This window comes from Anopheles funestus, chromosome 2RL (assembly GCF_943734845.2).
Source record: "Anopheles funestus chromosome 2RL, idAnoFuneDA-416_04, whole genome shotgun sequence".
Classification (NCBI taxonomy): domain Eukaryota; kingdom Metazoa; phylum Arthropoda; class Insecta; order Diptera; family Culicidae; genus Anopheles; species Anopheles funestus.
Genome location: NC_064598.1, coordinates 22,526,022 through 22,548,207, shown reverse-complemented (window position 1 = coordinate 22,548,207; position 22,186 = coordinate 22,526,022). Strand labels below are relative to the sequence as shown.

At 36.3% G+C, this 22,186-nt stretch overlaps 3 protein-coding genes across 9 annotated transcripts in view; 1 reads left to right on the top strand and 2 right to left on the bottom strand.

The window, feature by feature from the left end:
- LOC125764111 (uncharacterized protein ZK1073.1) overlaps positions 1–6,845 on the top strand; it is a 39,955-nt gene extending 33,110 nt beyond the window's left edge. For all 7 annotated transcript variants that reach the window (XM_049427979.1, XM_049427980.1, XM_049427977.1 and 4 more), the window contains 4 exons: positions 803–1,085; positions 4,033–4,145; positions 4,241–4,403; positions 4,487–6,845. In XM_049427979.1, the coding sequence (XP_049283936.1) occupies positions 803–1,085; positions 4,033–4,145; positions 4,241–4,403; positions 4,487–4,726 (799 nt within the window). In that variant the 3' untranslated portion in view covers positions 4,727–6,845. The remainder of the gene's footprint in view (positions 1–802; positions 1,086–4,032; positions 4,146–4,240; positions 4,404–4,486) is intronic.
- On the bottom strand, positions 6,839–8,777 carry LOC125764107 (tubulin alpha-4 chain-like). Its single transcript, XM_049427963.1, has 7 exons — positions 8,653–8,777; positions 8,347–8,590; positions 7,867–8,287; positions 7,599–7,804; positions 7,325–7,530; positions 7,003–7,261; positions 6,839–6,920 (listed from the first exon to the last, which is right to left on the bottom strand). Exons 1-7 carry the CDS (start codon positions 8,653–8,655, stop codon positions 6,892–6,894), a joined length of 1,368 nt encoding a protein of 455 aa, XP_049283920.1. The 5' UTR covers positions 8,656–8,777; the 3' UTR covers positions 6,839–6,891.
- Positions 8,778–8,944: 167 nt separating this feature from the next.
- LOC125764110 (uncharacterized) lies at positions 8,945–10,725 on the bottom strand. The gene is made up of 2 exons (XM_049427976.1): positions 10,308–10,725; positions 8,945–10,239 (listed from the first exon to the last, which is right to left on the bottom strand). Exons 1-2 carry the CDS (start codon positions 10,484–10,486, stop codon positions 9,093–9,095), a joined length of 1,326 nt encoding a protein of 441 aa, XP_049283933.1. The 5' UTR covers positions 10,487–10,725; the 3' UTR covers positions 8,945–9,092.
- Between the last annotated feature and the right edge of the window lie 11,461 nt (positions 10,726–22,186).

The window sequence follows — 22,186 nt, the reverse complement described above, 5'->3', positions numbered from 1 at the left end:
TACAAATAAGGCTGAAACTTATTGATTTGTTCCCGTTACGCTTGTTTGCCTGCCGTTTGTAGCAACAATGAATATGTTGTTGTGATAGATATGGTTGATTTATGTTGGCGGTTAAAGCGGATCGCACAAAGTACTAGGCGCCTCCATGGCGAGGTGAGCAAAAATGTGTGGTAAATTAATTGATGTCATTTAAGTTTGGATTTAAGTATCCATACAGACCTTAACAAAACTATAAAGCCACTTGTTTTTCCAAAGGATAACCCATAAAGTATAAAATATAGAAAAAAAATTGATCTGCTACAAAGAGATAGAGAATTTAAAAAAATAGGTGAATTAGCTTATTTGCTTTATGGAAATATATTAAAAAAAGTAATATTTCTTCTTATTCATAATATTTTATGATCAATGCTGAATTCGTGCCTAATACAGAAAATTTAATAATTATTATATGTTTGCTTATCTAAAAACAGGGCAGAGATTTAAACAGTAACGTGGATAAGGTGGTATGATATTATTATAGCAATGAATGGTGATAGCGACAACAAAAAAAAAACAAATATTCTATTTAACTTTTGATGAAAACATTTCATTTTCAACCAAAAATCTGAAAGATTTCCCGTGAAAAAAACAAGAGCAAAAGACACAAAAACTTTCCCACCAGTCACTTTAAGATGCTTTTTCTTTGTAAAAAAAAGTCACCAATAAAAACCCCGTAAAACGTTACCATAAATGGCAACATTGAAGACGTATCGCGACCAGTACTGACTTTTATTTCATTCCGTCTCATTTCATCCCGTGCCAGGTTCCAGTTCCCTTCGCTGCAGCTGCTGGGCGAAGAGTTGGTCACGGTGCTTGATTTCCTGCACGTGAAGTACGTGATCGGTATCGGTGAGGGTGCCGGTGCAAACGTACTGGCCCGTTTCGGTCTCGCTCATCCATCCCGGCTACTCGGGCTCATTCTGATCAATGTAACCGGTTCGGCCGCATCCGTACTGGACGTGTTCAAGACGAAGTTTATCTCGTGGAAGGGTGACGAAGTTGGCCAATCGGCCGAGGACTTTCTGCTGTATCACAAGTTTGGCTACGTAAGTATTGAACCGTTACGCTGTGGGGAAATGTAACGTTACGGGGGAAGGAAGGGGAAAACTGGGGAACACAAGTTTGGGAACGGGGAATCTTCAACGTATACGAAAGGGTTACATTGTTCCCTTACTTCCCGGCCCATTCCTGGCTCCTTTACCAGGGCTGTTAGTTTTGTATTGGTGTCGTCGAGCACGAAACTAGTTTTACATTTGAACACTTTTCGTAAAGCGTTTTTTAAACTTTTCCCCGTTAAATTGGCTTTCGGTGTTATACTATAGATGCCGCAAGGAATGGTGATGTCTCATACATTAGGAGGCTCTCGTTTCATTGCGTGTATTTTTTTTTTCTAAGTGTCCAGTGTTATATTGCAACCGTTTAAAAAAAGTCGCTGTCGCACATATTTTATTGTGGCAATTTTTACCCCAATGAAATACATCGTTTTTCTTTTAATTATTTCGTTTGACATTTTACCATTTTACCATTGAACCATATTTACCATTTATTATTTAATATTAAAAAGCCCAAAATAGTTTCGTAGGAATGATAAATAGTCAAAAGTAAACATAATTAGGGTTGCCATTAACATTTACAAAAATATAAAATAGAAAATTAGTATAGTATTGTGCTGTCAATTCATATCAAATAAGTGCAAAATTTGGGGCGGTCCGGTGGTGCATGTGATAAACGGCGCCAGTCCACACGGTCGGACCGGGTTCAAATCCCATCCGGACCGTTCCCCCGTAGCAAGGACTGACTATCCGGCTACGTGGTAAAATAAGTCTAGTAAGCCAGAAATGGCCGGCGTGACCTGTAAGGTCGTTAAGCCAAGAAGAAGAAGAAGAAGTGCAAAATTTATATAAGAAAATGAACAAACGAATCTTCTTTAAAACTAAATAATAGATAAATGAAACATAACTATTCCATAATAATATTTTTAAATTAATTCCTCACTTGGAAAGATCATCCTACCATCTTCATCATTATATCAGCATCATCAGCATTAAATCATTAATCAGCACCACCACCAATGAAATCATGAAAATATTTTTTTAAGAAAAGTTACAACAAACTAAACATAAAACATAATTGTTTTCTTTTTCTCTTTTTCTACGTTCTTTTTTCCTTTGCATACACTTTGCATACAAACGGTTGCGGCAAATGCATCCTTATCGGTCAACCGAATTATTTTCCCGTTGCGTTTGTATTGCGATTGTTAAATTATTTTCTTTTACTTTGTGACTTTATTCCCGGATATCGTTTATTTACCCTTATTTGCGGTTTTGTTACATTTAAATTATTTTTTTATTTATTTCTGTAACATGCCAAATGTTACAACAAATTAACAATACTTCTGTTAACATCCATTCAAACAAATCAATCGCAATAAAAATGTTACAATAACAACGCAACACATCGCTAAACTTGAAACAATAATCAACACAAAATCCTCTCCGCAACGAACCATCTCAATATGCAACCACGACAACTGCATCCTGCCACACAATTTCTGTTTCTGCCAACCAACCACAACCAAAAAAAAAACCAAAAAACAAAACCAAACTACTATCACGCAGGTTTTCTCCGAGGTATTTAGTGTATCCTGTTGTATTAGCTCGTTTCAGTAGCTTTTTTTCTCTTCTTTTCTTTGTTATTGTTAAGCTTTGTATGGACTAGGCGGGCTGGCAAAACTCGCTAGGAGGTGTTTAATTTATTCGCTTTGCGTGGCTGATCGTTTTGTTTGTTTTATGTGGTGCGCCACTTACAAATTGAAACAAAAAAAAAACGCGCACACAAACATTGTAATAATGCACAATCTGTTACAAAAAATTGGATGGTTTAATGGCTGTTGGTTTCATTGTTTGATGTTGTTTTAGTTTGTTTTGAGGTAGAGATTTACCATGCTGAGAAGTGTTGTTTGCAGTTTGGTCAAGAGCACTTAGGAATTAAAATGGCATTTTGAAAATGTTGCAACGTTAGAGTTATTAACAAAACAAAAAAAGGTTTTTTAAATGGACTGGCCGTTCCTTAACAGGAAAAACAACTTACAATACGGACTGGCCTAAAATATTATAGCGCGTTATTAATACTAGCTAACGTAGCTAAAAAGGATACTAACATAAAGTTTGGTATAACAAATTAAATTAAAGAAAAAAATTATGCAACTAATACTTTGTTATTTAAAAAAAAACTAAACATATTCATTCGTATTAAAATTGTTCTAAAACCCACAAAAAAATATGGAGGAATTAAAGTGACTAAATAATGTAATATTTTTTTAAATGATAAGAAGGAAATTGTTTTATGAAAATGACCAGTTCAATGTATGAAATGACCTGTTTGACCTAACATACACACCGTCAATAATGGGACAGAATCTTATCCTATTATTTTTACACCAAAGCAGAAGATATTAAATTTTGCATAAGAATGGGAATTATAAACATAACAAATTAATCATTTTAAACATTTAACTATTATAAAGTAACAACAACTAAGTTTACCAAAAAAAAAATAATCAAAAGGAATTCCAAGGAACTTCATCAGATATTTCGGTTATACATTTTAGTTCCACCTGCAAACATTTGCTATGTTGAACAAACATTTTTTTAAAATTCAAAGTAGAATATATTATAAAATAGCTTACTTTTAAGGTAATTGTAAAGGGTTAGTCTGTATTGGAACGGTAACTCACGAATGGAATCGTTAGAGCCGTAACGTGTGAATGTTGTGTTAGTTGTTAGCTGCCTAGCCTTGTATTAATTCCATCCGTTTCCTTACACAAACCCGCTGTCCCATAGCGCCACGTAGTTGAACGCTCGGCCATTTAGCGAGTGTTTAGAAACGATAGAAACGAGAGAAAACAATCGCATCCATTCTAATGCTTTCCCCGTTCTATTTCCCCCTTGGCTTTCCATCCAATAACCCGTGCCCGTGTTCCTGACCCAACAGCAACTGGTAGGTGACAATCCGGACAAGGAGAAGATTGTGTCCGAGTTCCAGAGCCGCCTGCACAGCTCGTTGAACAGCAAAAATCTAAAGCAATACGTCAAAGCATTTATGTCGTAAGTAAACTGCTGAACTCGAATAGAGAGGGCTCTAAATCTCAGATGTATTATTTGTATTATTTATGTATATTTTTTGTTATCTTTACATCTAGGCGCAAAGATTTACCACTGAAGAATTGTAAGGTTGATTTGCTGCTGATCACCGGTATTATGAGCCCGTACGCTAGCGTCGTCGAGAAGCTGTACAAGGATCTGAACAAGGAGAAGGTCACACTGCTCAAGGTGGAACGAGCTGGAGATGTGTTGGCTGACGCTGTAAGTATGCTGCAAAACACACTGGACACATCAACTATTCAGAAACGATCGGTTGTTCAACTACTCCATACTTTCCTCAACAGCCCGCCAAAGTGGCGCAGTCGATTTTGCTGTTCTGCAAGGGTCAGGGTTTGCTAACGTCGGTAGCTATGCCCGGTGTCGATCGGAACCGTGCATTCTCGACCAGCTCTGGCGGTTCAACCGAAGGATCAACCGGTGCGAGACGTCTGTCCCGTGGCATGTCCATGGAGGACTACGATAAGCCCAACATTCGACGACTAAGCGTCACGATCAACGAGCAGTTGCCACCGATCAAGAAATAGAACGAACTGACACGATCGAGTAATGCCGGAACAGAAATAGACGAAGAGGAGCCGGACGGAGCCGAAGACGAATGAAGACGGTCTTAGACTTCCGGTTCACACTATTTACTTGGCCACTCGATTTCGTGTTTGCAGAGAAACGGTTTGCACTAAACATACGGCAAACGATAGCACTTTCGCTAAAAAAAAGTTCGAATTTTCTACAAAACAAAAAACAACAACAAAACCACCATTTTTAAACACAAACAAATAGACAAAACAATATCTACTTCCTGCATAAATACCTAACGTAGTGAACGTAAATATATATGAAAAAAAAAACACATTTAGCGCATGAACAAGAAACAAATACATTACTCCTGACGGAAAACAAAACAACATATTTTTATCTAAATGTAGACCACAAACAGTAAAAGGACCTTTGTAACCTCAAAACCAAAACAAATCGTTAAAAAAAAACACTGTGGCTTGCTTAATCGTAAAACAAAACAGAAACAAAAATTGCTGTACCACAAAACCAACTACGCTCTCATGGCACAATTTCAGCTGCAGTTTAAGTACAGCAAATATCTCTTAAGGCTTTTATGTCGGTTGAAGAAGTCTTACCCGGCATAGGGTGTAGAAACACGTGGCGCTATTTTCAAACATCCGGACGAGCAATTCACTTCTACCGTGGCCGTGGCCTGAAGCTGCTTCAATTTGATAGCGATATATTCGTATTGTACCGATTTGTATGATTTCTAGAGCCTATATATACACACACATTAAAACAGACACACACACATTCGTACACACAACTTACTATACAGCAGAAAGTATATATACACAACTATTTAAATATGAGCCACTCTGAGGGCGCCACGTTTGGCAAGGGCGAGAGTAATAGCGACGAAAGCAAATGGTAATAATAACTCGTAACATTATAGTAAGTAGCGAACGGAGAGGAAGCATCGTTGAAACGTTTCATCTTCATAACATAACATAGAAGAAGAAAGAGAAAATTTACCATACAAAAAAAAAACTCATTAAACTATACACAAAAATATATACATGGAAGCCTATATTTTGTCTCTTTTTTGTACCTTTAACGATACGATGACTGTGGCAAGGCAAACACAAAAAGGAACTAAAACGATAAACCGAACAGCACACAATAAAGACAGCAGTAAAAAGGAGCAAACATACACACGTAAAGCCGATAAAGAATGGGAGTGCGTAAAAGTCTTTCTAAATATTCCTCGATGTCGTAAGTAAATACGCGAAAACAAAACCAAAACGAAGCCAAAATGGACGGAAAAGAACCAAACATATAGCAGACCAGAACAGAAGAAAACGTGATTACAAAAGCCAACACAAAAACTAAATATGCCAACAGTGTTAGATGGAAGATGCAGTAAAACATTAGACAAATGGAGGAAAAATTAAGGCAACATAAAAATAAATAAACAGCAACAAGTAGAAACTCTATACGAAACAAAGTGTTGTACACTTGGTTTGGGGGAAAGTTAATAAATGAAAAAAAAAAGAAAAATTGCGCCGGAAACGCAAAATTATACTAAAAAAAAACACATGAAAAAAAAAAGAATTCTCCACTAAGGAAAATTAGTCTAACGTTGACGTTAGGCTTTCCTTATAGCGATAGAAGCGAACGACGGAAGGATGGCTTCATTCGATGATCGTTCACGTTGCCAACCGTGATCAGTAGACAGTAACACTAGAGCATAGCTGTTGCAACCATGTGTTCTATTGGTTTTAGTAAAAAATGATTCTGCTATTGGTTTAAATATGGAACACGAAACACGTAAAACAAATTATACGCGACCAGAAGAAAATGGTAATAGCACCCGAACAACAAAATATAGGCGCAATTTGGGGCAGATCTAATTGGATAAAACTCGACAAATACCAGCATACCGATCGTGTAAAGAGGATACAATCCTTGCAAAAGGGGGGAACAAAAAACCAACCCCAGAAACGGAAACATGTTCAGCTTAATTAAAACTCAATAATCATGCAAAAAAAAAAAACAAAACCATAACATGCGGGCGCGTGTAGCCAAACCATCTAAATGCAAATATTAGCATCTTACTTAGAGAATATAGTTGACGAAAATGTGTGACCATGCGTTTGTTGGTTGTTTCATTTCTACAGCACGGTACGTCTTTCTAATACTCCACGGTTTCACTTTGCGTGTCTGCAAATAGTATGGAGAGAAGATGAACAAAAGCACGAAAACACGAAACCCTTCAAACGTTCACAACCATCGGGCAACGAACCTGTTAGGCCTGCCTCACGATAGTCCATCTCGAGACAGGCAAGATTTTCTCGGGCTTCGTTAAACTCGCACCGCTCCATACCCTCGCCGAGATACCAGTGGACGAATGCACGCTTCCGGTACATCATGTCGAACTTCTCGTCCACGTTGCTCCACGCGTCTGAAACGGCCGTCCGGGAGGCGATCATCGTTACGCACCGTCCCGCAGGCGCTAGGTCACCATTGGGTGCCATTTTCGGGGCCATTGAATTGATTCCGATCTGTAACGAGCAGTGGCATATCGTTGGTTTCACATTCTGCTCCGTTATATCTTAATATCTAACCTTGAACCCTGTGGGACACCAATCGACGAATCGTACACGGCGTGTGGCCTTGATGCTTGCAATGGCTTCGTTAATGTCTTTCGGCAGTATGTGACCGCGGTAGAGTAAGCAGCATGCCATGTATTTGTCACGCCCGGTCAGTGCACACCGCACCATCTGGCAGTCCGGATCGAACAGTTCCCTCGTAAGTGCGCCAACATCGAGCTCTGCGTGGAGATTTAAGCAAAATGCATTAAGGAAATTCGTGATGAACTCATCATCCGCTTACGCGTACTTTCATGATTTACACTTTCACAGGAAATAAAAGGGGCGAAGGATATGACCGGAAAATGTAACCTTGGGTATGGTACCAGATTCGTTTGAAATTCACTCATGTCTACGTTCAGATCACCTGCAAAGCGTAGCGAGGCCGTCACACCCGACACAACCTGACTGATGAGTTGGTTTAAGTTCCCATAATTAGGTCTCTCAATCGATAATCTACCGGTAGAATGGAAATAAAAATAAAACCACTGTATGCAAATCAATCTTCAATTATTTACCTCGTGCTGCAAATATTATAAATCGCTTGATTGTCCATCAAAAATGAACACTCTATGCAGCTCATTGTCCGGTGCGTCATTAGCACGGTATTATACGGTTCGACTACACTTGTGCTCAGAACCGGTGAAGGATACACCGAGAACGATAGGCGACATTTGCGCGGAAACTCCTCCGAAAGTTCCTGAAGTAGATGGGCCGCAACACCCGATCCGGTTCCGCCACCGTACGAGTGGTACAGTATCATACCCTGCAAGTTGTCCGAATCTTCCGCAATCTGACGTGCTGCTTCCATCGCTCCGGCAAGCGTAGAGTGGGATAGTGTGTAGTACCCACGGGCATAATTATTGGCGGCATCTTCCTTACCCCGTATCAGATACTCCGGATTAAACAATTCCCCTATGTCGGCTGTTTGCAGTTGATCTGAATGCAAGCGAAAAGTATAGAGAACCATCAAAAATTTCATTCGTTTATTTGCTCACCTATCACCATCGGTTCGGTGTCGATAAATATAGCCCTTGGCACAAAGCGTCCTTCGCCATTATCCGAATAAAATGTGGGACACTCGATGAACGGAGCGTCACCACCGTCCTTTTCAGCTTCTTCGATTCGTTGTCCATCCTTTGCAATGCCGTGTTCCAAACCGTACTGCGTCCAAATTGCTTCACCCATCTGTATACCGGCTTGTCCGATGTGGATGGAAAGTGTTTCACGATTACGCCGTGGCTAGATAAGGAAATTTTTCATTTAATCTGCACCGTTTGTAAAGAATGTAATTTAATGTTTACCATTTTGAAATTTAATTTTTATTTTTAACTAATTTTGCTATTTTACTGGTTTTTTGTTTTCAATTTAGTATCTTCTCGTTGCTTCACTAAGAATTTGGTAACTGTCTGTTTTTTTCGATGTGTTTATAAAAGACTACTGCGATGTTTAAAATATAGTTTTTATGTTTTAAGAAATGCATTGTTGTTTAATAACAAAGTTTGTAACATAAACTTAAATAAAAAAAAAACACAAAAATAGCGCTGCCGAATAAAAACAAATGGTAATTTCATTTATTTTACAATGTTTATTTGCACATTTTAGACACAATTTTATAAAGGGTAATTAAACATTTTCGCTTCAGCTTAACATTAAATTGTTCAACAATTAAACTAAATCTAAACCACATATTATAGTTCCCTGTGTTGGTCGTGCATATCGAGCACTGAGTTCTTTTTGCGACCTACTGTTTCACTATATCAAAATATCCTTTACGGCTAGCATGTCGCAGCACACCGACCAACCGTTTGTCCACTTCCTCCCCACCACAAACCATAGTCAAATCGGCCAACTCCTTCGAGTGTATATCGCGCGCAAAATGATACGACAGCTGTTCGCATTCTTCCTCCGGGCACATCATCCATGGGAGGAAGTGTAACGTTACGATGACGCCGTAAATTGCGTGCCGCTTGAAATGGTCCAGAAACGATTCAAGACGATACGGATCGAGCAATGTGTCTTCCTTGGACACTTTCAGAATTGCCACGAGACTATCAAGCAGGGCGGTATGATATTCCAGCACCACCTCGTCCCAACATCGGTTGCGCAAATCTTCCGCCATGCTCATGTACATGAAGAACGTCAAGTCGATCACTGGCGTCGCGAAACGATTCTCTTGAAAGTCGAACATTTTTACTTCGATTGGTTTACCGTTGGCATCCGACCGAAATAGCACATTATTACGGTTGTAGTCACCGTGTAGAATGACGGAGAACACGTCATCTTTTTGTAGTAAATCCTGCATCAAGTGTATGGGGGTGGCCTCGTAACGATGGCGCATATTTTCGATATCCTGTTTGAAGCCTTCACTGTCCAGCTGTTCTGGATGTGCGTCCAAATATCGGTACAATCTGCTTGCACCCAGTCTTAGCAATACATCGTAGCTGGTAAAAGTTGTATCGCCGGTCACAAAGTTTAGCGGAGCAATTCCATCGATCAGTGTTGCCAATCGTGTATCCTTGCGGATGCGCATGGCATACGTACACGCATGAAAAGATGCAATGTTTCGCGCCATCAGGCGCAGATGGTCTTCCTCCAAATCCAACCGGGGTCCGGCTTTATAGCCGTACGGAGAGATGTCTTCCAGCACGAGAATGGTTTCATATTGATCACTATAGGTTGGAAAGTGTCCCGTTTCTCCGTAGTATACCTTCGGGCACCAGTCTCCAGTCAAAACGCTTCCGGTCGTATCCAACAATTCTTGGAAAGCGGGTAGCACCTTTGTGTAGATGTAGATTTCATTCGTAAACTGTGTCTTACCCATGGATGATTCACGGAACGCATCACTTCCCTTCATCACTTTCACCATCAAATACAGTATTCTCGTGTCACTAAAATCGGAACGGAAGCTTCTATAAATGTTTTTTTTTCAACAGTGTGAGGCGATTGTACCACTTACCTTCCATCCTTGCTTTCGTACTTGAACGAAAGTTTGTGGATTGTCGACATAAAACCATCCAAATGGTCGGGCGTTGTTAGCTTCACATCCGAAAACATTCCCTCATCGTCCAACTCCGGACAGTAAAGCAGAATTCGCCTTGGTAGTTCCTTGGTAAGGAATGTTGCTTTCTTGTCCATGTTGTTAGCGGTATTTTTGTTAAATTCACTAATTCGAATGGGAATCGCGCTTGAACAACTGGGTAGAAAATTTGATATGCTGCTTATCAACCAACGTATTCTATTTTTTCTTTTTCCGTTTATTTACATTGTACAATGGTACAATCGGTGTGTTATCTGCTTTTGATAGCAATTGTTGTTTTGTTGTTATATAGGGAGTTCAAACTGTCAAACAATAAGCCACAGTTTAACATTACCACAGCAAAACGGTTTGCTAGCGTCACCTATGTGTGAAAAGTCAAAGCAAAATTATGGAATTGTTATGAGCAAAGAAATTTTAAATTTTTAAATATGTACACAAATTACTGAAGGTTATTAGTCTTTGCTACGGCGGAACAATCCGGAAGCGATTTGATACACGGTTCTATCGTGTAGAATCGGCGCCTTTTATAATGTACATCACCGATCCAACCCAACATTTGTTATTAAATTCCGTATAATTTTTTTCCTTAAATGCTTTTGTGAAACATCTCTTCATTGAAACAATATCAAATCAAATTTGATTTCTGGAAACAATAATCCCTATTGATGCATATTGATATTTAAATTTCAATGGAACCGGCCTATATCTATAAACAAGTTCAATCATTTTGTAACGTTGAAGCCGGTTATTGAAATTTGTAATTAACAAAACCTTAAACACCGCAAAGCAACTGATTTCAAATTTATAGATTTTTTCTTATACTTTTTTTTGTTTAAAGCATAATTTGAGTGAAAACAAACTTTTTTCAACCAGTTGGCATTAAAAAAAATCACTTTAATTTTTTTTGCAAAATTTCTCAAAAAAAACGTAACGCCTTATGAAATTTTCGAGTGGAAAATTTTTTTGAAATTTTTTTCTGATTTTTTATTCTTTTTTTAGTTTAAAGCATTATTTGAGTGAAAAGAAACATATTGCAACAAATTCCCATTAAAATATATCACATTTTTCAATTTTGCTAAATTGTTCCAAACAGGGTAAGGAACTTGGTTCCTCGAATAACTTCTGGCACAGACATCTGAGGGCATGGCCGTCCAAGAAGAAAATGTAGCCATTGGTGCCATCTATCGACCACAGGTTAAAGATTGGCGATCCGTTGGATACCGACCGAGTTATAGGCAAAATATGGTGCAAAAATGACCCTTAGTAAATTTTCATTTTTTTGATTTTTTCATTACTTTTCACTCTTTTTTTTATTTCAATCCTTATTTGAGTGAAAAGGAACCTATTGCAACCAATTGGCATTAAAATAAAACAATTTTATTTTTTTTGCAAAATTTCTCAAAAAAACGTAAGGGGTAAGCCTTATGAAATTTTCGAGTTGAAATTTTTTTTAAAATTTTTTTTTCGATTTTTTATTCTTTTTTTAGTTTAAAGCATTATTTGAGTGAAAAGAAACATATTGCAACAAATTCCCATTAAAATATATCACATTTTTCAATTTTGCTAAATTGTTCCAAACAGGGTAAGGAACTTGGTTCCTCGAATAACTTCTGGCACAGACATCTGACGGTATAGCCGTCCAAGAAGAAAATGTAGCCATTGGTGCCATCTATCGACCACAGGTTAAAGATTGGCGATCCGTTGGATACCGACCGAGTTATAGGCAAAATATGGTGCAAAAATGACCCTTAGTAAATTTTCATTTTTTTGATTTTTTCATTATTTTTCACTCTTTTTTTTATTTCAATCCTTATTTGAGTGAAAAGGAACCTATTGCAACCAATTGGCATTAAAATAAAACAATTTTATTTTTTTTGCAAAATTTCTCAAAAAAACGTAAGGGGTAAGCCTTATGAAATTTTCAAGTTGAAATTTTTTTTAAAATTTTTTTTTCGATTTTTTATTCTTTTTTTAGTTTAAAGCATTATTTGAGTGAAAAGAAACATATTGCAACAAATTCCCATTAAAATATATCACATTTTTCAATTTTGCTAAATTGTTCCAAACAGGGTAAGGAACTTGGTTCCTCGAATAACTTCTGGCACAGACATCTGAGGGCATGGCCGTCCAAGAAGAAAATGTAGCCATTGGTGCCATCTATCGACCACAGGTTAAAGATTGGCGATCCGTTGGATACCGACCGAGTTATAGGCAAAATATGGTGCAAAAATGACCCTTAGTAAATTTTCATTTTTTTGATGTTTTTTGATTTTTTCATTATTTTTCACTCTTTTTTTTATTTCAATCATTATTTGAGTGAAAAGAAACTCATTGCAACCAATTGGTATTAAAATAAAACAATTTAATTTTTTTTGCAAAATTTCTCAAAAAAACGTAAGGGGTAAGCCCTATGAAATTTTCGAGTTGAAATTTTTTTGAAATTTTTTTTTCGATTTTTTATTCTTTTTTTTAGTTTAAAGCATTATTTGAGTGAAAAGAAACATATTGCAACAAATTCCCATTAAAATGTATCACATTTTTCAATTTTGCTAAATTGTTCAAAACAGGGTAAGGAACTTGGTTCCTGGAATAACTTCTGGCACAGACATCTGACGGTATGGCCATCCAAGAAGAAAATGTAGCCATTGGTGCCATCTATCGACCACAGGTTAAAGATTGGCGATCCGTTGGATACCGACCGAGTTATAGGCAAAACTTGTTGCAAAAATGAGGAAAATTTTACATTTTCTCAAACAGGGTAAGGATCTTGGTTCCTCGAATAACTTCTGGCACAGACATCTGAGGGCATGGCCGTCCAAGAAGAAAATGTAGCCATTGGTGCCATCTATCGACCACAGGTTAAAGATTGGCGATCCGTTGGATACCGACCGAGTTATAGGCAAAATATGGTGCAAAAATGACCCTTAGTAAATTTTCATTTTTTTTATTTTTTCATTATTTTTCACTCTTTTTTTTATTTCAATCCTTATTTGAGTGAAAAGGAACCTATTGCAACCAATTGGCATTAAAATAAAACAATTTTATTTTTTTTGCAAAATTTCTCAAAAAAACGTAAGGGGTAAGCCTTATGAAATTTTCAAGTTGAAATTTTTTTTAAAATTTTTTTTTCGATTTTTTATTCTTTTTTTAGTTTAAAGCATTATTTGAGTGAAAAGAAACATATTGCAACAAATTCCCATTAAAATATATCACATTTTTCAATTTTGCTAAATTGTTCCAAACAGGGTAAGGAACTTGGTTCCTCGAATAACTTCTGGCACAGACATCTGACGGTATGGCCGTCCAAGAAGAAAATGTAGCCATTGGTGCCATCTATCGACCACAGGTTAAAGATTGGCGATCCGTTGGATACCGACCGAGTTATAGGCAAAATATGGTGCAAAAATGAGGAAAATTTTACATTTTCTCAAACAGGGTAAGGAACTTGGTTCCTCGAATAACTTCTGGCACAGACATCTGAGTTCATGGCCGTCCAAGAAGAAAATGTAGCCATTGGTGCCATCTATCGACTACAGGTTAAAGATTGGCGATCCGTTAGATACCGACCGAGTTATAGGCAAAATATGGTGCAAAAATGACCCTTAGTAAATTTTCATTTTTTTGAATTTTTTGATTTTTTCATTATTTTTCACTCTTTTTTTTATTTCAATCATTATTTGAGTAAAAAGAAACTCATTGCAACCAATTGGCATTAAAATAAAACAATTTTATTTTTTTTGCAAAATTTCTCAAAAAAACGTAACGGGTAAGCCTTATGAAATTTTCGAGTTGAAATTTTTTTGAAATTTTTTTTCGATTTTTTATTCTTTTTTTAGTTTAAAGCATTATTTGAGTGAAAAGAAACATATTGCAACAAATTCCCATTAAAATATATCACATTTTTCAATTTTGCTAAATTGTTCCAAACAGGGTAAGGAACTTGGTTCCTCGAATAACTTCTGGCACAGACATCTGACGGTATGGCCGTCCAAGAAGAAAATGTAGCCATTGGTGCCATCTATCGACCACAGGTTAAAGATTGGCGATCCGTTAGATACCGACCGAGTTATAGGCAAAATATGGTGCAAAAATGAGAAAAATTTTACATTTTCTCAAACAGGGTAAGGAACTTGGTTCCTCGAATAACTTCTGGCACACACGTCTGAGGGCATGGCCGTCCAAGAAGAAAATGTAGCCATTGGTGCCATCTATCGACCACAGGTTAAAGATTGGCGATCCGTTGGATACCGACCGAGTTATAGGCAAAATATGGTGCAAAAATGACCCTTAGTAAATTTTCATTTTTTTGATTTTTTTGATTTTTTCATTATTTTTCACTCTTTTTTTTATTTCAATCCTTATTTGAGTGAAAAGGAACCTATTGCAACCAATTGGCATTAAAATAAAACAATTTTATTTTTTTTGCAAAATTTCTCAAAAAAACGTAAGGGGTAAGCCTTATGGAATTTTCGATTTGAAATTTTTTTGAAATTTTTTTTTCGATTTTTTATTCTTTTTTTAGTTTAAAGCATTATTTGAGTGAAAAGAAACATATTGCAACAAATTCCCATTAAAATATATCACATTTTTCAATTTTGCTAAATTGTTCAAAACAGGGTAAGGAACTTGGTTCCTCGAATAACTTCTGGCACAGACATCTGACGGTATGGCCGTCCAAGAAGAAAATGTAGCCATTGGTGCCATCTATCGACCACAGGTTAAAGATTGGCGATCCGTTGGATACCGACCGAGTTATAGGCAAAACTTGTTGCAAAAATGAGGAAAATTTTACATTTTCTCAAACAGGGTAAGGAACTTGGTTCCTCGAATAACTTCTGGCACAGACATCTGAGGGCATGGCCATCCAAGAAGAAAATGTAGCCATTGGTGCCATCTATCGACCACAGGTTAAAGATTGGCGATCCGTTAGATACCGACCGAGTTATAGGCAAAATATGGTGCAAAAATGACCCTTAGTAAATTTTCATTTTTTTGAATTTTTTGATTTTTTCATTATTTTTCACTCTTTTTTTTATTTTAATCCTTATTTGAGTGAAAAGGAACCTATTGCAACCAATTGGCATTAAAATAAAACAATTTTATTTTTTTTGCAAAATTTCTCAAAAAAACGTAAGGGGTAAGCCTTATGAAATTTTCGAGTTGAAATTTTTTTGAAATTTTTTTTTCGATTTTTTATTCTTTTTTTAGTTTAAAGCATTATTTGAGTGAAAAGAAACATGTTGCAACAAATTCCCATTAAAATATATCACATTTTTCAATTTTGCTAAATTGTTCAAAACAGGGTAAGGAACTTGGTTCCTCGAATAACTTCTGGCACAGACATCTGACGGTATGGCCGTCCAAGAAGAAAATGTAGCCATTAGTGCCATCTATCGACCACAGGTTAAAGATTGGCGATCCGTTGGATACCGACCGAGTTATAGGCAAAATATGGTGCAAAAATGAGGAAAATTTTACACTTTCTCAAACAGGGTAAGGAACTTGGTTCCTCGAATAACTTCTTGCACAGACATCTGAGGGCATGGCCGTCCAAGAAGAAAATGTAGCCATTGGTGCCATCTATCGACCACAGGTTAAAGATTGGCGATCCGTTAGATACCGACCGAGTTATAGGCAAAATATGGTGCAAAAATGACCCTTAGTAAATTTTCATTTTTTGAATTTTTTGATTTTTTCATTATTTTTCACTCTTTTTTTTATTTCAATCCTTATTTGAGTGAAAAGGAACCTATTGCAACCAATTGGCATTAAAATAAAACAATTTTATTTTTTTTGCAAAATTTCTCAAAAAAACGTAAGGGGTAAGCCTTATGAAATTTTCGAGTTGAAATTTTTTTGAAATTTTTTTTTCGATTTTTTATTCTTTTTTTAGTTTAAAGCATTATTTGAGTGAAAAGAAACATATTGCAACAAATTCCCATTAAAATATATCACATTTTTCAATTTTGCTAAATTGTTCCAAACAGGGTAAGGAACTTGGTTCCTCGAATAACTTCTGGCACAGACATCTGACGGTATGGCCGTCCAAGAAGAAAATGTAGCCATTGGTGCCATCTATCGACCACAGGTTAAAGATTGGCGATCCGTTGGATACCGACCGAGTTATAGGCAAAACTTGTTGCAAAAATGAGGAAAATTTTACATTTTCTCAAACAGGGTAAGGCACTTGGTTCCTCGAATAACTTCTGGCACAGACATCTGAGGGCATGGCCATCCAAGAAGAAAATGTAGCCATTGATGCCATCTATCGACCACAGGTTAAAGATTGGCGATCCGTTGGATACCGACCGAGTTATAGGCAAAATATGGTTAAAAAATGAGGAAAATTTTACATTTTCTCAAACAGGGCAAGGAACTTGGTTCCTCGAATAACTTCTGGCACAGACATCTGAGGGTATGGCCGTCCAAGAAGAAAATGTAGCCATTGGTGCCATCTATCGACCACAGGTTAAAGATTGGCGATCCGTTGGATACCGACCGAGTTATAGGCAAAATATGGTGCAAAAATGACCCTTAGTAAATTTTCATTTTTTTGAATTTTTTGATTTTTTCATTATTTTTCACTCTTTTTTTTTATTTCAATCATTATTTGAGTGAAAAGGAACCTATTGCAACCAATTGGCATTAAAATAAAACAATTTTATTTTTTTTGCAAAATTTCTCAAAAAAAACGTAAGGGGTAAGCCTTATGAAATTTTCGAGTTGAAATTTTTTTGAAATTTTTTTTTTGATTTTTTATTCCTTTTTTAGTTTAAAGCAATATCTGAGTGAAAAGAAACATATTGCAACAAATTCCCATTAAAATATATCACATTTTTCAATTTTGCTAAATTGTTACAAACAGGGTAAGGAACTTGGTTCCTCGAATAACTTCTGGCACAGACATCTGACGGTATGGCCGTCCAAGAAGAAAATGTAGCCATTAGTGCCATCTATCGACCACAGGTTAAAGATTGGCGATCCGTTGGATACCGACCGAGTTATAGGCAAAATATGGTGCAAAAATTAGAAAAATTTTACATTTTCTCAAACAGGGTAAGGAACTTGGTTCCTCGAATAACTTCTTGCACAGACATCTGAGGGCATGGCCGTCCAAGAAGAAAATTTAGCCATTGGTGCCATCTATCGACCACAGGTTAAAGATTGGCGATCCGTCGAATACCGACCGAGTTATAGGCAAAATATGGTTAAAAAATGAGGAAAATTTTACATTTTCTCAAACAGGGTAAGGAACTGAGTTCCTCGAATAACTTCTTGCACAGACATCTGAGGGCATGGCCATCCAAGAAGAAAATGTAGCCATTGATGCCATCTATCGACCACAGGTTAAAGGTTGGCGATCCGTTAGATACCGACCGAGTTATAGGCAAAATATGGTGCAAAAATGACCCTTAGTAAATTTTCATTTTTTTGAATTTTTTGATTTTTTCATTATTTTTCACTCTTTTTTTTATTTCAATCCTTTTTTGAGTGAAAAGGAACCTATTGCAACCAATTGGCATTAAAATAAAACAATTTTATTTTTTTGCAAAATTTCTCAAAAAAACGTAAGGGGTAAGCCTTATGAAATTTTCGAGTTGAAATTTTTTTGAAATTTTTTTTTCGATTTTTTATTCTTTTTTTAGTTTAAAGCATTATTTGAGTGAAAAGAAACATATTGCAACAAATTCCCATTAAAATATATCACATTTTTCAATTTTGCTAAATTGTTCAAAACAGGGTAAGGAACTTGGTTCCTCGAATAACTTCTGGCACAGACATCTGACGGTATGGCCGTCCAAGAAGAAAATGTAGCCATTGGTGCCATCTATCGACCACAGGTTAAAGATTGGTGATCCGTTGGATACCGACCGAGTTATAGGCAAAACTTGTTGCAAAAATGAGGAAAATTTTACATTTTCTCAAACAGGGTAAGGAACTTGGTTCCTCGAATAACTTCTGGCACAGACATCTGAGGGCATGGCCATCCAAGAAGAAAATGTAGCCATTGGTGCCATCTATCGACCACAGGTTAAAGATTGGCGATCCGTTAGATACCGACCGAGTTATAGGCAAAATATGGTGCAAAAATGACCCTTAGTAAATTTTCATTTTTTTTAATTTTTTGATTTTTTCATTATTTTTCACTCTTTTTTTTATTTCAATCCTTATTTGAGTGAAAAGGAACCTATTGCAACCAATTGGCATTAAAATAAAACAATTTTATTTTTTTTGCAAAATTTCTCAAAAAAACGTAAGGGGTAAGCCTTATGAAATTTTCGAGTTGAAATTTTTTTGAAATTTTTTTTCGATTTTTTATTCTTTTTTTAGTTTAAAGCATTATTTGAGTGAAAAGAAACATATTGCAACAAATTCCCATTAAAATATATCACATTTTTCAATTTTGCTAAATTGTTCAAAACAGGGTAAGGAACTTGGTTCCTCGAATAACTTCTGGCACAGACATCTGACGGTATGGCCGTCCAAGAAGAAAATGTAGCCATTGGTGCCATCTATCGACCACAGGTTAAAGATTGGCGATCCGTTGGATACCGACCGAGTTATAGGCAAAACTTGTTGCAAAAATGAGGAAAATTTTACATTTTCTCAAACAGGGTAAGGAACTTGGTTCCTCGAATAACTTCTTGCACAGACATCTGAGGGCATGGCCGTCCAAGAAGAAAATGTAGCCATTGGTGCCATCTATCGACCACAGGTTAAAGATTGGCGATCCGTTGGATACCGACCGAGTTATAGGCAAAATATGGTGCAAAAATGACCCTTAGTAAATTTTCATTTTTTTTAATTTTTTGATTTTTTCATTATTTTTCACTCTTTTTTTTTATTTCAATCCTTATTTGAGTGAAAAGGAACCTATTGCAACCAATTGGCATTAAAATAAAACAATTTTATTTTTTTGCAAAATTTCTCAAAAAAACGAAAGGGGTAAGCCTTATGAAATTTTCGAGTTGAAATTTTTTTGAAATTTTTTTTTCGATTTTTTATTCTTTTTTTAGTTTAAAGCATTATTTGAGTGAAAAGAAACATATTGCAACAAATTCCCATTAAAATATATCACATTTTTCAATTTTGCTAAATTGTTCCAAACAGGGTAAGGAACTTGGTTCCTCGAATAACTTCTGGCACAGACATCTGACGGTATGGCCGTCCAAGAAGAAAATGTAGCCATTGGTGCCATCTATCGACCACAGGTTAAAGATTGGCGATCCGTTGGATACCGACCGAGTTATAGGCAAAACTTGTTGCAAAAATGAGGAAAATTTTACATTTTCTCAAACAGGGTAAGGAACTTGGTTCCTCGAATAACTTCTGGCACAGACATCTGAGGGCATGACCATCCAAGAAGAAAATGTAGCCATTGGTGCCATCTATCGACCACAGGTTAAAGATTGGTGATCCGTTGGATACCGACCGAGTTATAGGCAAAATATGGTGCAAAAATGACCCTTAGTAAATTTTCATTTTTTTGAATTTTTTGATTTTTTCATTATTTTTCACTCTTTTTTTATTTCAATCCTTATTTGAGTGAAAAGGAACCTATTGCAACCAATTGGCATTAAAATAAAACAATTTTATTTTTTTTGCAAAATTTCTCAAAAAAACGTTAGGGGTAAGCCTTATGAAATTTTCGAGTTGAAATTTTTTTGAAATTTTTTTTTCGATTTTTTATTCTTTTTTTAGTTTAAAGCATTATTTGAGTGAAAAGAAACATATTGCAACAAATTCCCATTAAAATATATCACATTTTTCAATTTTGCTAAATTGTTCAAAACAGGGTAAGGAACTTGGTTCCTCGAATAACTTCTGGCACAGACATCTGACGGTATGGCCGTCCAAGAAGAAAATGTAGCCATTGGTGCCATCTATCGACCACAGGTTAAAGATTGGCGATCCGTTGGATACCGACCGAGTTATAGGCAAAATATGGTGCAAAAATGAGAAAAATTTTACATTTTCTCAAACAGGGTAAGGGACTTGGTTCCTCGAATAACTTCTGGCACAGACATCTGACGGTATGGCCGTCCAAGAAGAAAATGTAGCCATTGGTGCCATCTATCGACCACAGGTTAAAGATTGGCGATCCGTTGGATACCGACCGAGTTATAGGCAAAATATGGTGCAAAAATGAGAAAAATTTTACATTTTCTCAAACAGGGTAAGGAACTTGGTTCCTCGAATAACTTCTGGCACAGACATCTGAGGGCATGGCCGTCCAAGAAGAAAATGTAGCCATTGGTGCCATCTATCGACCACAGGTTAAAGATTGGCGATCCGTTGGATACCGACCGAGTTATAGGCAAAATATGGTGCAAAAATGACCCTTAGTAAATTTTCATTTTTTTGAATTTTTTGATTTTTTCATTATTTTTCACTCTTTTTTTTATTTCAATCCTTATTTGAGTGAAAAGGAACCTATTGCAACCAATTGGCATTAAAATAAAACAATTTTATTTTTTTGCAAAATTTCTCAAAAAAACGTAAGGGGTAAGCCTTATGAAATTTTCGAGTTGAAATTTTTTTGAAATTTTTTTTTCGATTTTTTATTCTTTTTTTAGTTTAAAGCATTATTTGAGTGAAAAGAAACATATTGCAACAAATTCCCATTAAAATATATCACATTTTTCAATTTTGCTAAATTGTTCAAAACAGGGTAAGGAACTTGGTTCCTCGAATAACTTCTGGCACAGACATCTGACGGTATGGTCGTCCAAGAAGAAAATGTAGCCATTGGTGCCATCTATCGACCACAGGTTAAAGAATGGCGATCCGTTGGATACCGACCGAGTTATAGGCAAAACTTGTTGCAAAAATGAGGAAAATTTTACATTTTCTCAAACAGGGTAAGGAACTTGGTTCCTCGAATAACTTCTGGCACAGACATCTGAGGGCATGGCCATCCAAGAAGAAAATGTAGCCATTGGTGCCATCTATCGACCACAGGTTAAAGATTGGCGATCCGTTGGATACCGACCGAGTTATAGGCAAAATATGGTGCAAAAATGACCCTTAGTAAATTTTCATTTTTTTTAATTTTTTGATTTTTTCATCATTTTTCACTCTTTTTTTTATTTCAATCCTTATTTGAGTGAAAAGGAACCTATTGCAACCAATTGGCATTAAAATAAAACAATTTTATTTTTTTTGCAAAATTTCTCAAAAAAACGTAAGGGGTAAGCCTTATGAAATTTTCGAGTTGAAATTTTTTTGAAATTTTTTTCGATTTTTTATTCTTTTTTTAGTTTAAAGCATTATTTGAGTGAAAAGAAACATATTGCAACAAATTCCCATTAAAATATATCACATTTTTCAATTTTGCTAAATTGTTCAAAACAGGGTAAGGAACTTGGTTCCTCGAATAACTTCTGGCACAGACATCTGACGGTATGGCCGTCCAAGAAGAAAATGTAGTCATTGGTGCCATCTATCGACCACAGGTTAAAGATTGGCGATCCGTTGGATACCGACCGAGTTATAGGCAAAACTTGTTGCAAAAATGAGGAAAATTTTACATTTTCTCAAACAGGGTAAGGAACTTGGTTCCTCGAATAACTTCTGGCACAGACATCTGAGGGCATGGCCGTCCTCGAAGAAAATGTAGCCATTGGTGCCATCTATCGACCACAGGTTAAAGATTGGCGATCCGTTGGATACCGACCGAGTTATAGGCAAAATATGGTGCAAAAATGACCCTTAGTAAATTTTCATTTTTTTGAATTTTTTGATTTTTTCATTATTTTTCACTCTTTTTTTATTTCAATCCTTATTTGAGTGAAAAG

Coding starts and splice junctions, on each gene's coding strand:
- LOC125764107 (XM_049427963.1), bottom strand. Junction 7,805..7,866: donor TATAATATTTGCAGCACGAG/GTAAATAATTGA, acceptor TTCTACCGGTAG/ATTATCGATTGAGAGACCTA. Junction 7,531..7,598: donor TGAAAGTGTAAATCATGAAA/GTACGCGTAAGC, acceptor ATCTCCACGCAG/AGCTCGATGTTGGCGCACTT.
- LOC125764110 (XM_049427976.1), bottom strand. CDS start 10,486: ATGGACAAGAAAGCAACATTCCTTACCAAGGAACTACCAAGGCGAATT. Junction 10,240..10,307: donor TACGAAAGCAAGGATGGAAG/GTAAGTGGTACA, acceptor TTCCGATTTTAG/TGACACGAGAATACTGTATT.